We start from the raw sequence: 13,307 nt of genomic DNA on the forward strand, positions 1-13,307 counted from the left end.
AGGAACTTTTCTGCCTAGCAACCAATTTGCATCACGTTGGTGCCTGGTGCCAACTGTGTTCGTGTATAGTTTGTCTGGCAAGTAAAATGTCTTTGGTGACCAATTATTAAGCTAGAGGCAAGTGGACATTAAAAATAAAGACTGGAGGAGAGCTTTGCATCCCCCAAAAGGTTACTGTGTGAACTGTAAAATCCTTGAGGTACTTAATCCTCTGTTAGAAATTTCACAGCTGCCTCTGTGGGATCCCTGTGAGGAAACTGGCCGATAGGATGATTTTGCTTTTCTTTCCCTGCTTTTCTCTCTGTGCTACACTACATCATCCAGGAATAGCAGTTTCCTGAATGGTAAAGGCTAGCTCAGAGTCCCAGCTGTGAACGTCCTTCTATGTACAGTATAGAAGCATTTCTTCACTTCCCTTGCCCCGTTAAACCTTTTGCATCCCTTTTCTGGCAGGGGGAGAAGAAAGCTGCTTCATTTCCTAGGTCAAAGTAGTAATTGGTTTTTTCCCTCCTGTTGTGCATTCTTCCCAATTGTACCACGTTGCAACATCCAGCAACCTAACAGGCCTTTCTCAATATAGGTCTTATCCAACACCCATTGAAGCCAATGGAAAGACAGCTGGGTGCTGAATCAGCCCTTAGAACCAAAGATAATCCCTCACTTCATTATGAGCCAGGATTTAAAACTGCAGAAGGATGAAAATCTTTTTTTTTTTTTAAAGAGCCATTTTATTGACATCTTCAAAAAAAAATTGTGCTTTCAATTAAAATCCATGGGCGTGGTCCACATTTTGTGTCTTGCAATTATTAAAGCTTTTCTTAAAGCTCCAGCTACCAGAGTTACAACGTTGCATGAGAATCTCAGTATTCGTGGTTTAAAAAGTAGGTTTCTAGCCCTTCTGATTGCAGAGAGAAGCTTGAAAACATGGTGCAATGGTGCCCTAAAGGCTCGAAAAACAGAAGGCATTTAAAAAGGACGCAAAATTTATTTTAAAAAACTTATGATTTTGGAGGGCCAGACTCATGATTTTTGAAGTTTTAGAGTCAGCAGTACTGCAAATAAACATTCATCCATAGAATGAGGAATCAGTTGAGCAGTCATTTACTATTGGATAATATCATATAGCATATGCAGTTCATCGCTGTAATAAAAAGTATTCATACACTGAATTAAGATTGGACTCTCCCTGCTTGTGCTTATGAGATGAGCCAATGTATTAACGCAAATAAACAATTTATAAAATAAACAAAGCATCTGTGCTTCTCTCCCTTCACCAGTACAAATCTGTCACACGTACATTTTCATCAGTAACTAAACATGAGTCCTTAAATGGGTATCTAATTGAAGAAAGATTGAAACCAATGTCATATAAAACAGCCCACAATTTACCCTTTCTAACAAAGGGAACGTTTTCCTATGTGGCTGTACCCAAAACAGCACTCATCCAATTTTCTGTGTAAGCAGATGATGTGCACAAAACTAGTTATTTTCCAATGACCACTGTGGGCCCTTAATTGTAACCCTTTTGTAGAATGTTTGGAACAATGTACATCTTAAAGATAGAAAGAAAAATGGATGCATTATTATATTGTTCCACTTTCTAATTATATTTTGTATGTGTACTGTGGCTTTGCTGGAGGGACAGTAGTGTACAGGTGTTTTCCAAACATTAAGTAAGCCTTGCACTTTCTCTTCAGAATAGGCAACAATTTATTATGCCTATTTTCCATGATGGGGGGGCTAGGAATTAAAGTATAGAAAGATTGACTTGGTCACAAAGGAACTCCATGACAGTGTTAGGAAGAACTTTGGTGTCTGTGTTATGAACTGCAATAACTTATTTCCTGCCAATGAATTCTCTAAAGTAATTGTCATGGTTGTCTGAAGTTGTCCCAAACATATTTCAGAAGAGTATCATTCCATCTATGAATAAGTGCTACAAGAAGAATTAATTTTCACTCATGCTTCTATGCCAGTCCATCAAAGTTGGTGGTAAATTATTCATTTTTTGTCTCTGTGTGGCCAACCTCTGGTGTTCCTATAGCATCCTGCTGAGGGGAAATCAGGTATTCTGTGTTGAATCTGTCTGTACTCAGTGGCAGTTGCAGATTTCAGAAGATCTGGTGAGCGTTAGAGTAAAGAGACGTAGGAGTCTGTTATACCAGAACAAAACATAGCTCCATCTAGTCCTATATCCTGACCACAACAGTGGGCCATAACTGGTGCTTCAAAGGGAGATGGAAACTGGTGCTGAGTGTTCTGCTGAATGACCATGTGGGTGGTGAGTTCTTGAAAGCATATTATTTTCCACACCAGTTCACTTAACATGAATGAAAGTGGTGACGTGAACCCTTTGGCTCATCCACGCGTGCCAACAGTGGGTTAGACAGTGAGGTTTGTTTAATGGGAACATGGGCCGCTGAACTGAAAGACTGCACCTTTCCCAGAACGCGTGCCCTTCCCTGCAAACCATTACACTACACAAACCTCCTCACACAATTCAAACCAGATCTGAACCTTATTGGGAGCTTCATTTAAAAAACATCCACCCACTCCCAAACTTTTCTAAAAATTACTGATAATTGTCACATTCCTTACTCATCCTTGTTCCGGTTGGTAATGGTAAGGTCATTGTTTTGATTAGAAGTGGGAACCATGGGACATCTGGTCGGAGCAAGGGAAATATGATTATGAAATTTCCATGCCAGTCCTGCGAACTTGGAGGTAGCATCTGAATTCCTAGGTGTTTTTCCTGTCTGCGCTTGCCAGGCATTCACTAGTGAGATGATGGTGCTCAGCTCTATGCAAAGCTTTGCAGGTCACCATTTGGGGTTTCTCCGTGCTTGTTCCTGTGCGGGGAGAGGCATTTGTAGGCATGGTTGGTTGCTGACTTTCCACTGGTGGTGAAACACCAGCACTGCTTACTTTCCTTTTCATTTCTTAGCTTATTCTGCCTCATTGAGTCTATGTTAATGTTGCATTTGATATTTCCAGCACTCTTTGGACCTCACACATTTTACAGTTCTTTGGGCAAGGCACTTCTCCTGCCTCCTCCCCCCCCCCCCCCCCCCGGGTCTTATTTGATGCTATTTAGAAGACATTGTCAAGCCTCCCATCCGTTTGTTTCATTCAAACTGGGGTTGCACTTTTACCTCTGGCTGCCTATTGGAAACAGTGTCCAGCTGTGGTAATTTAGTCACTTTCCATACTCATTTTTTAAATGTTAATTGAATTAGGAGATGCAGGTTACCTGGGCAAAGAAAATGACTATAAGGCATGCTTCACAGGGTTTGTTAAACCCAATTAAACTAACATAATAAACACTTCACAGTTATTACAAACATAAATGGCAATTGGGCCTTTTTCACCCTCGAGGAAAAGGTTGTTGGGGGATAAAAAGATGGGTCTTCCCCACTGTAGCTCTCTAGTTCACCTTCCCTGGCTACTTGCAATATGCTTTTCAGATTCATTTCACAGAACTCAGAGCTCTCCAATCCACAGAGCTTAGGGCCAAAAGGGACCACCAGATTCTCTAGTGTGATCCCCTGTATATCACAGACCACCAGCGCCACTCAGCACCTGCACGTTAAACCCAGCAACTGAAATTAGACCAACGTGTTACAGCCTCAGGGATCCCAGTCCCAGAGCATGTGTCTGGCCTGGCTCAGCTCTGTCCCAGCAAGCCTCTGAGCCGGTCAGTACGAGATGCGTGGCATGGTTGCTTTTTGGACCAAGTGTTTGCATAGTACTGGAGACTTTGAGAAAGAGGTGACTTTTCCATGGCTTAGTGAGATCCAGGGGGACGATGCTGCTTTAATGGGTTGGTGATGTCGGAGCAGAGCTGTGAATATGCATGACATGCAGGTGGCCTTAGTGTGAGCTTGTCTGCTTTGCGCTGCCAAGAGGTAAATACATGTCCTAGAAGGAGCGCTTTGTATCTGGAGAGAGGAGCTGGGTTGGGAATAGAGGAAGAAAATGCATCAGGGGCTTATTCAGTCAGCCTGGGTAATTTTGGGACCTGGTTTCTACCTGTCTATTGATGTAGTGTTGGGGTTTGTTTTGTTTTGCTCTGTGATGCAACGTGCTGTCGGATCAGAAAACAAGCTTGGATACATGGCTGAAATAATTTCCCATATGCGGCTGGTGCTGGGGTCTCAAAGGTGATTGATATGCCAACTTATCTAGCTTCCCTGGTGCCTAGTTTCGAGGCTGTGCAGCCAGCCTTAAAGTCTGCTATCTCAGTAATTGGCCTATGAAGCTAAATAGCAAAACACAAGAGCAGAGCTCTCCGTGCCCTGTTTGTCCTTTCTTTGTTCAGGCTTGTTTTTTATGCTGCATACAATTGTGGCTGTTCATGGAAGCGAAGTTAACACAGTATGTGTCGATCAGCTAGTAAAGATTTGCAAAGCTCTCCCTTTCTTCTCACGGTGGTACTGTGTATTAATTGTATTACAAAAAGAAAAGGAGTACTTGTGGCACCTTAGAGACTAACAAATTTATTTGAGCATAAGCTTTCGTGAGCTACAGCTCACTTCATCAGATGCATTCAGTGGCCCTTTTGTGGTAGGCGTGGTGCAAACACACAGTAAGAAACAGGCCCTGCCCCAAAAGCACATACAATCTGAAAAGAAAAGATGGACACTCAGTGGGATGGGATACCAAGGCCTGGGGTGAAGGGACTTTCCAAGGTCACACTGCAAGGTCAGTAGCAGAGCTAGGAATAGTAGCGTTCCAGCCCTGTGCCCATATCCACTAGTCAGTGCTGCCTCTCGCACGAGCGATTTGTCTTTGGAAGGTATCCAAATGAAATCCATTTTTCTGCATTTTGCCAAGGACACCATAAGAAGCCTGTGAGCCTTCCCTGCTACTGTTTCTAAAAATCCTGCCATTCACAGATCTGAAAATGTTGGCCAGCTGGGACTATGTCTGCTGGCCCTCTTATTTGTCGGCCATTGACAACAAAATAAATGCTCCTAAGAATTTCAAAGTAGCCTGAGAGATTTAATTGCTCAGTTCCCATTGAAATGAAGGGGAATGGAGTGTCCAAATCCTGTAGGCATCTTTGAAAATCCTGCCTTCTACTTGCGCATTCTGTATGGCTCTAGAGAACATGCTTGTATGCCTGTTGCTGTATCCTCTTCTCTTCATTTGCTTCACTCACATGTTACATCTTGTCTTAAATGAATACTGTAAGCTCTGTGGGGTAGGGCCTGTCTTTTACTTCATGTCTGTGTGGCGCCTCGCACAGTAGGGCACTTGCTTCTTTTGGGGCATCTGGGTTCCGTTGTGATGCAAATAATCTGAATCCCACATACAAACACAACTCAGCTTTGGGTCCAGGTCTGAATGTTGCAGGTGCCCCTTTTATGCCTCTGACTGCTTGAACTGAAATCCTCAATCTGAGCATTCCAGGTCTGCGGAGAAGTTCAGAACTCAGTTGCTGAATCTTTTCTAGTCTGCTGAACTATTAAAGGATTCTGAAAATGAATGAATAAAAAAAAACCTATTAATTGAAAAACATCACCATGAATTAAAAAACACTATTAAAGAATTTTTTAAAATGTAAAATCAGCAGACGAGAGGTAAATAAAAAGGAATAAATAGGAGAGTTCTGTGTCTGTCTTAGGTACTTATATGGCATCCATTACTGTAGTATCTGAGTGCCTCACAATCTTTAATGTATTTATCCTCACACCAACCCTATGAGGTAGGAGAGTGGTTTTCGGCCTGTGGTCTGTGGACCCCTGGGGTCTGCAGACTATGTCTAAGATTTCCAAAGAGGTCCACATCTCTGTGCAAAATATTTTTAGGGGTCTGCAAATGAAAAAAGGTTGAAAACCACTGAGGTAGGGACATGCAATTACCCCCATTTTACAGGTGATAATAATACCTGGTTCTTATGTAGCCCTTTTCATCAGTAGATCTCAGAGCACTTTACAAAGGAGGTCACTCTCATTATATCCCCATTTTACAGATTGAGAAATGGGGCACAGGCAAGTGAAGTAACTTGGCCAGGTCACCCATTAGGCCAATGGCAGAGCTGGGAGTAGAACCCAGGTCTCCTGAGTCCCACTCTAGTGCTTTATCCACTAGGCTACACTGAGGTAGGAAAAAAAGCTAACTCACCTGCCCAGGAACACACAGGAAGTCTGCGATAGAACAGAGAGTTGGACCCAGATCTCCTAGTTTCTGGACTAGTATCCAAACCACTGGATCATCCTTCCCCTCTAGTTAGGGGTAGTTATGTATAGAAAGAACTCTAGATGGCTGCAGAAAAACAAGGGAAAGAGAAATTACCTGGAAGAGATCAGAGAGAGAACCCAGTAATATTATAGGGAATTGATGCCACCTTTTATGTTGTCGCATCAGTGCTGCATCCCACCAATGCTCTAGCATATGTCTTAGACTCGTAATAAACTTTCTCCACATCATTCCACATGGATTCAGAAAATGGAAATGGATCTGGTGGTCACATAGTGACCTAGGTTTCTCTGGCGCTGAAATTTATGTCTGTTTTCTCTCCATCTCTTTTCAGAGCTCCCTTCATCAGAACACTTGAGTGTGGCAGATGCTACGTGGCTGGCTCTCAATGTGGTTTCAGGCAGAGGCAGCTTCTCCAGCTCCCAGCCCATCGGGGTGACCAAGATTGCCAAGTCAGTAATAGCGCCGCTGGCTGACCAAAACATTTCTGTATTCATGCTGTCCACCTATCAGACGGACTTCATCCTGGTAAGACCAAATAAGATGGCCAGGGCTGCTTGTGATTCCGTGTTCCCTAGCAGAATTTGCTGGAGTGGGGGCAGAGGAGAGGTTCCAACTACACCATTTTAAAAAAGAAAAAGGCAGGGGGGTGGGTAGCAAGCATTAAATACTTGAAGTAATGCTGCACTGGGGGTTCACCACTTTATTGCTGGCAACGTCCTTGGACACTTACAACCTGATGTGAATGCCACTGAAGTCAATAGGAATCTTTCTGTTGATTCCAGAATCAGGCCCACCGATAGTTGGACTGAGGCCACCAAATTCATTAACCCAACACCCGCTGGATTGCGACAACCTCCAGGCCTTGTTGTTCCAAGCGTGTGTTGTGTATATGTTTTCCCTATGGCTCAGCAATGCATAAGGACACCTGTGATCTGATCCATTGTCCAATTCAGACAGTGGGGAAGTGGGTGCATCGTCACACGCCTATCTCTGTCACTGTCCTCAGATACGTGAGCGGGACCTGCCCTTCGTGATGCATACGCTGGCTGCTGAGTTCACCATCCTCAGGGTCGTGAATGGGGAGACGGTGGCTGCTGACGACTTCGGGATAACGAATGGGTTTGTCAAGCCAAAATTGGGTAAGGACCTGCATGGGCCCTGCTGATCGGTGCTTTTGCAGAGGAGTCAACATTTAACCTACATTAAATGTTCCGTGTGCTTCATATACTAAATAGATTGGATATGAATTAGCAGATTCTCACCCTAAGAGATTATTCAAGCAGGCTGCAGATTCTGAAGGGATAAGCTACACTTGCTTTACAGCTTGAAATCCCCTGGTCTTTCATACAGTCTAGAAATCCCTTTAGCCTGCGTCCAGCACTTCCCCCAGTTCAGTCTTTGTTCCTCAGATGTTTCGAGGAGTCTTCTTGTGTGGGGAATGAAGAACAACAGATGATGTCACTCCCTGCCTTATATAGCTTTAGCATATGGCAGGAACCCCTTGTTTTAAAACTTGGTTCCCAGACCGGTTTGTGGAAAAATACTGACATCCCAAGATGGAGTCCAGAGACATGTGGCCTGGTCATAGGACCTTGCATACCTCGCTGAGTCATAGCAGCCATTACTAACTGGCTGTCTAGAACTTCCTGGGAAAGTTAGGTTCTTCCAGGGTCATTGTCAGTTCTGATGGGCCATCAGCACTATCTGGCTTCTTCATGGTTGTACTAGAAGGGGTAATTGTGGGTGTCCCCCGGAGTAAGCATGATTGAAATACAGATACATCATCAATATTCCTAACTTTAGATACAAAAATGATACATGCATACAAATAGGATAATCATATTCAGCAAATCATAACTTTTCCAATGACCCCTCACATGACCCATCTTGTGCAAAATGCATCCTAATTATGCCATAATCATATCATCATAGTGTCACTGTGGCGAATATGGGGTGCAGTGTCACACCATCTGTGTCCCCCAAAATGGCATTTTTCATTTTCATCATGACAATGTTTTAGTGTGGTCTCCTATTTTGTTGGGATTTGTGTTCCAAGGCCTGTGAATACTCATCAGTCAAATGCCATCTGCGCCCCTGTATTACGAAAGATCAGAGGAAAAACCTTTTTTTTAAAGTAGTTAAGGACATTGAGGTCAGTGATAATTGGGACAAAAAACAACATGGTTTTACAAAAGGTAGATCATGCCAAACCAACCTGATCTTCTTTGAGAAGGTAACAGATTTTTTAGACAAAGGAAACGCAGTGGATCCAGTTTACCTCGGTTTCAGTAAGGCATTTGATACGGTTCCACATGGGGAATTATTGGCTAAATTGGAAAAGATGGGGATCAGTATGAAAATTGAAAGGTGCATAAGGAACTGGTTAAATGGGAGATTACAGTGGGTCATACTGAAAGGTAAACTATCAGGCTGGTGGGAGGTTACTAGTGGAGTTCCTCAGGGATCGGTTTTGGGACCAATCTTATTTAATCTTTTTATTACTGACCTTGGCACAAAAAGTGGGAGTGTGTTAATATAGTTTGCGGATGACACAAAGCCAATACAGAGAAGGACCGGGATATCATACAAGAAGATCTGGATGACCTTGTAAACTGGAGTAATAGTAATAGGATGAAATTTAATAGTGAGAAGTGTAAGGTTATGCATTTAGGGATTAATTCCAAGAATTTTTGTTATAAGCTGGGGATGCATCAGTTGGAAGTAACAGAGGAGGAGAAGGACCTCGGAGTATTGGTTGATCACAGGATGACTATGAGCCGCCAATGAGATATGGTCGTGAAAAAAACTAATGTGGTCTTGGGATGCATCAGGTGAGGTATTTCCAGTAGAGATAAGGAGGTGTTAGTACCTTTATACAAGGCACTGGTGAGACCTCATCTGGAATACTGTGTGTAGTTCTGGTCTCCCATGTTTAAGAAGGATGAATTCAAACTGGAATGGGTACAGAGAAGGGCTACTAGGATGATCCGAGGAATGGAAAACCTGTCTTATGAAAGTATCGGGGGGTATTATGAAAGGAAACTCAAGATATCCTGTTTTATGAAAGGAAACTCAAAGAGCTTTGCTTGTTTAGCCTAACCAAAAGAAGGCTGAGGGGAGATATGATTGGTCTCTATAAATATATCAGAGGGATAAATACCAGAGAGGGAGAGGAATTATTTAAGCTCAGTACCAATGTGAACACAAGAACAAATGGATATAAACTGGCCATCAGGAAGTTTAGACTTGAAATTAGACTAAGGTTTCTAACTATGAGAGTGAAGTTCTGGAACAGCCTTCCAAGGGGAGCAGTGGGGGCAAAAGACATATCTGGCTTCAAGACTAAGCTTCATAAGTTTATGGAGAGGATGGTATGATGGGATAGCCTAATTTTGGCAATGAATTGATCTTTGATGATTAGTGGTAAATATGCCCAATGACCTGTGATAGACAAAGAATGACATTCTTTCCTGGGTGTCTGGCTGGTGAGTCTTGCTCACATGCTCAGGGTTTAGCTGATCGCCATATTTGGGGTCGGGAAAGAATTTTCCTCCAGGGCAGATTGGAAGAGGCCTGGGGTTTTCTCGCCTTCCTCTGTAGCATGGGGCACGGGTCACTTGCTGGAGGATTCTCTGCACCTTGAAGTCTTTAAACCATGATTTGAGGACTTCAGTAGTTCAGACATAGGTGAGAGGTTTGTTATAGGAGTGGGTGGGTGAGATTCTGTGGCCTGCGTTGGGCAGGAGGTCAGACTAGGTGATCATAATGGTCCCTTCTGACCTTAAAGTCTATGATTAAAGTCTAAGTTGCCATTACCTCTGCCTGCCTCTTACCTCATTTGAATCCATCTGATAGACTGTATATGCCTCAGGGCATATACTGTCCCGGTGTCTCATACAAGGGGAAGCACTTACACAGGGCTTATGTAACCTGCGCCCACTCTGTGTGGTCTGGGCCACACAGCGAGATCAGTTAGCCAAGGGTGTAGCTGAATAGGTCGTGATTCTGAGCAAATGAATGTTTATGATGTAGTGATAATATATCATCACCTAAATAGTCCCACAGCGCTAGAAAGCCTTCGCTACCCATCTTGCAATTTGAGATTCCTGTAACTGTCGAAATTCACACACCGGAAGTCCCCACTTGTTTCCAGTTTGCCCAGTGCTGTAGCATTTAGGCTCCATGTGTCAGTTAGGAGGAGAATGTTAATATTCCAGAGGACTTTGTCCTTCTTCCCTGCTCCCTAACCCTGGTAACCGATTACTCTCAATGGCTGTCTTCCAAGAGGAATATTGCCAGGACCTTATTGCTGTCCCAATACTAGGGGATGCCTGACTGAAGAAAGCAGTTGTCTTTGGGCCTTAACTGTTACTCGGCTTACCCTGATTTCTAGAGGTAGTCAATGCAGCAGCCAAGGGCCTTCCACCAAGAAGACTGTGTCCTCCCCTTTCTGAGGGTCATCCCATTGACTGTACAAAGACTGGAAGTCTGGTCTATGGCACTGTGGATAACAACAGTATCTGAGGGGATGTGACCTTGATACCAACTTGGCTTTATACCTGTGTGTGTGTGTGTGTGTCTCTTTCAGTTCAGAGGCCTGTTATCCATCCTCTTTCAAGTCCAAGTAATATGTTCTGTGTCACCAGCCTGGATCCAGATACCCTTCCAACTGTTGCTACACTCCTAATGGATGTCATGTTTTACTCCAATGGGTACGTTTATATCAGGGACAGGGGCACACAGCACCATCTGTGCAAGCATGGCCTGAGTGTGAACATACAAATATGCATCGCTCTCTTCAAGACTGGCAGGAATCCAGGGCTGGCGTTGTGCAATATAAAATGCATCATCTATAGTGTGGGCTTCTTGAGGGTTGCAACCGTCGGTTGAGATTTTTCAAAGGCCCATGGGAGATTAGGATGCCCAATTCCCATTAATGGATGCCTGCTTCCTATTTAGGTGGCTTTAAACATTAAAACCAGCAGGACTAACTCATGCCATGAGCTTGTGTGGGCATATTGCAGTGTAACAATATTGCATTGCTGCCACCTATTAACACCTGGCAAGCTAGGCTTGAAAGGCATCAGATTTCTCTGCCAAAAAGCGGGCCCATTCCAGGAAAAGTTGGACCTAAAAATAGAACCCTTCTTCTCAAAATGCATCTGATAAAATTAGCACATGTTTGTGGCAGGATTTCCAATACCCCCGCTGACTGGTGTTAATTCTGTTTTGTTTTCTTTTCTTCAGAGTAAAAGACACGGTGGTGGGCAGTGAAGACTCTGGACACATTCGCTTTTTCTCATTCTCTCTCATTGAGGGTTACATCTCCTTGGTGATGGATGTACAGACACAGCAGAGGTGAGGCCCATGACTGACTTCAGCACAGGGCTCATCTGGACCCCAAAAGACCACAAGCAAAATTTTCAGAAGCACCTATGTGACTGAGGCTCCTAACTCCCATTTTCAAAAGTGGTGAAGGCACTTGGGAGCCTGAAAGTCTCACTGAAAGTCAGTGAGATTGAGGCTCTTAATTGCCGAAGTCACTTTTGAAAATGGGACTTAAGCTCTTAAGTCTCCTAGGTGCTTTGGAAAATGTTAGCCCATTGTTCACAGATTGAACCTGTGCAGACAAGAAAATCTCACGGAGTAGAATGCAGGCCGCTTTAAATGACACTGTCTTCTGACATCGCTTTCCCATGCAGTTAGTCAGTGCTGTGTCTCATTGTCATGGTAATGCACCACATCTTGCCAGAGCAGCAGCAGCTAATAACGCATTTGTCCAGCAAGCCCACAAGCTGACTTGAATAAAAATACTGTCCTGTAATATTTGTATTATTCTCCGTCTTCCAGTCCCAGATGAGAGCACACAACTCCTTAAAGGGCTGAGGGGCTAAAGGCTGCACCAGATGTTGTATCCAGAAGCAGTCTGAAGTGTTGATCATGACCTACGAGGCCGTGTATGATCTTCGTCATGACTGTCTTAGGGCCTGATTCTGCGGGGTGCTAGTTGCCTCCTGGGGAAGCTTCTTCAGCCTCCATTGACTAAAAGCCGTCTGTGCCTGGCAGGATCGAGCTCTGAAAGGGAGGAAGGATAGCTAGGGCACCAACTTGCGATTCTGGGGACCTGGGTGCAATTCCCTCCTCTGCCACAGACCTTCTGTGTGACTGTGGACAAGTCACTTCATCGCTCTGTGTCTAAGTTCCCCATCTGTAAACTGGCAATAATAGCACTTCCCTACCTCTCCAGGCATTGTGAGGATATAGACGCCTCATGGGGGCCATCTAAATACCTAAGATAGATCAAGGGCAGCTTCTCTCTCCATGTGGTTCCATGTGTCAGCTAGGGCCCTTGAACTAACAGTCCCCAGATTTGAGTATTTGGAAGCAGAATTTTTTTCAGAAAGCCCCTTCTGTGACTCCTCCCACATTTCTCTCTCTCACTCACACATGGCTTTCCCAATTCAGTCATATTTACAACAGAAAACCTGAAGCCAGCTTCATTTGCCTTGTTTTGCCACATCAGTTTTTTAATCCTGCTGCTCCTTGTCCATTTCAAGCTGGGCAGGGCTGTAGATAGGCTTGACAAAATTCCATATTTTTAAAATAATTTTGACAGGTAATATCAATGTTTATTTTTAAACATTTTTTTATTTGTATTGACTTAAATTTTCACAGATTGCACGCAGTTATGGGATTTAAGCATTTTTTTTTATTGTTTTAAACTTTCACAGTTGCAAAAAGTGTCAGACAATAACTATTTAATGACAGTAGATGTTGAGGTTCAAAATGTTAAAAGCTTCATAATCTTTAAAACCCAAATTGTCAACATCATGTATCAAATAGTTTTATATCGGTTTGCATGTGTATGGTGAAATCGACATTTAGCAATAAAAGTTGAATCCTTCCAAGCCCAGTTATAGACCCGGAAGAGCCCTTCCATCATTTTGGTGCAAGGGGTGTTTAAGTTACTACTACAGTAAAAGCTCTTTATCTGACACTTCACCAACCGGAAAGCTCTATAAACCAGCCTTTCTGATCTTCACTGAAATACCGGTTTATAGTCCGGTTGGTGCAGGGCCAGCAGAGGGTTGGGGTGCAGGAGT

At 43.5% G+C, this 13,307-nt stretch overlaps 1 protein-coding gene across 1 annotated transcript in view; it reads left to right on the top strand.

Moving 5' to 3' along the window:
• CASTOR2 (cytosolic arginine sensor for mTORC1 subunit 2) overlaps positions 1-13,307 on the top strand; it is a 176,496-nt gene that overhangs the window by 135,699 nt on the left and 27,490 nt on the right. The window contains exons 3-6 of the mRNA XM_048824042.2: positions 6,536-6,729; positions 7,211-7,343; positions 10,793-10,916; positions 11,452-11,562. Of these exons, the coding sequence (XP_048679999.1) occupies positions 6,536-6,729; positions 7,211-7,343; positions 10,793-10,916; positions 11,452-11,562 (562 nt within the window). The remainder of the gene's footprint in view (positions 1-6,535; positions 6,730-7,210; positions 7,344-10,792; positions 10,917-11,451; positions 11,563-13,307) is intronic.

The sequence above is a fragment of the Caretta caretta genome, chromosome 17 (assembly GCF_965140235.1).
Source record: "Caretta caretta isolate rCarCar2 chromosome 17, rCarCar1.hap1, whole genome shotgun sequence".
Classification (NCBI taxonomy): domain Eukaryota; kingdom Metazoa; phylum Chordata; order Testudines; family Cheloniidae; genus Caretta; species Caretta caretta.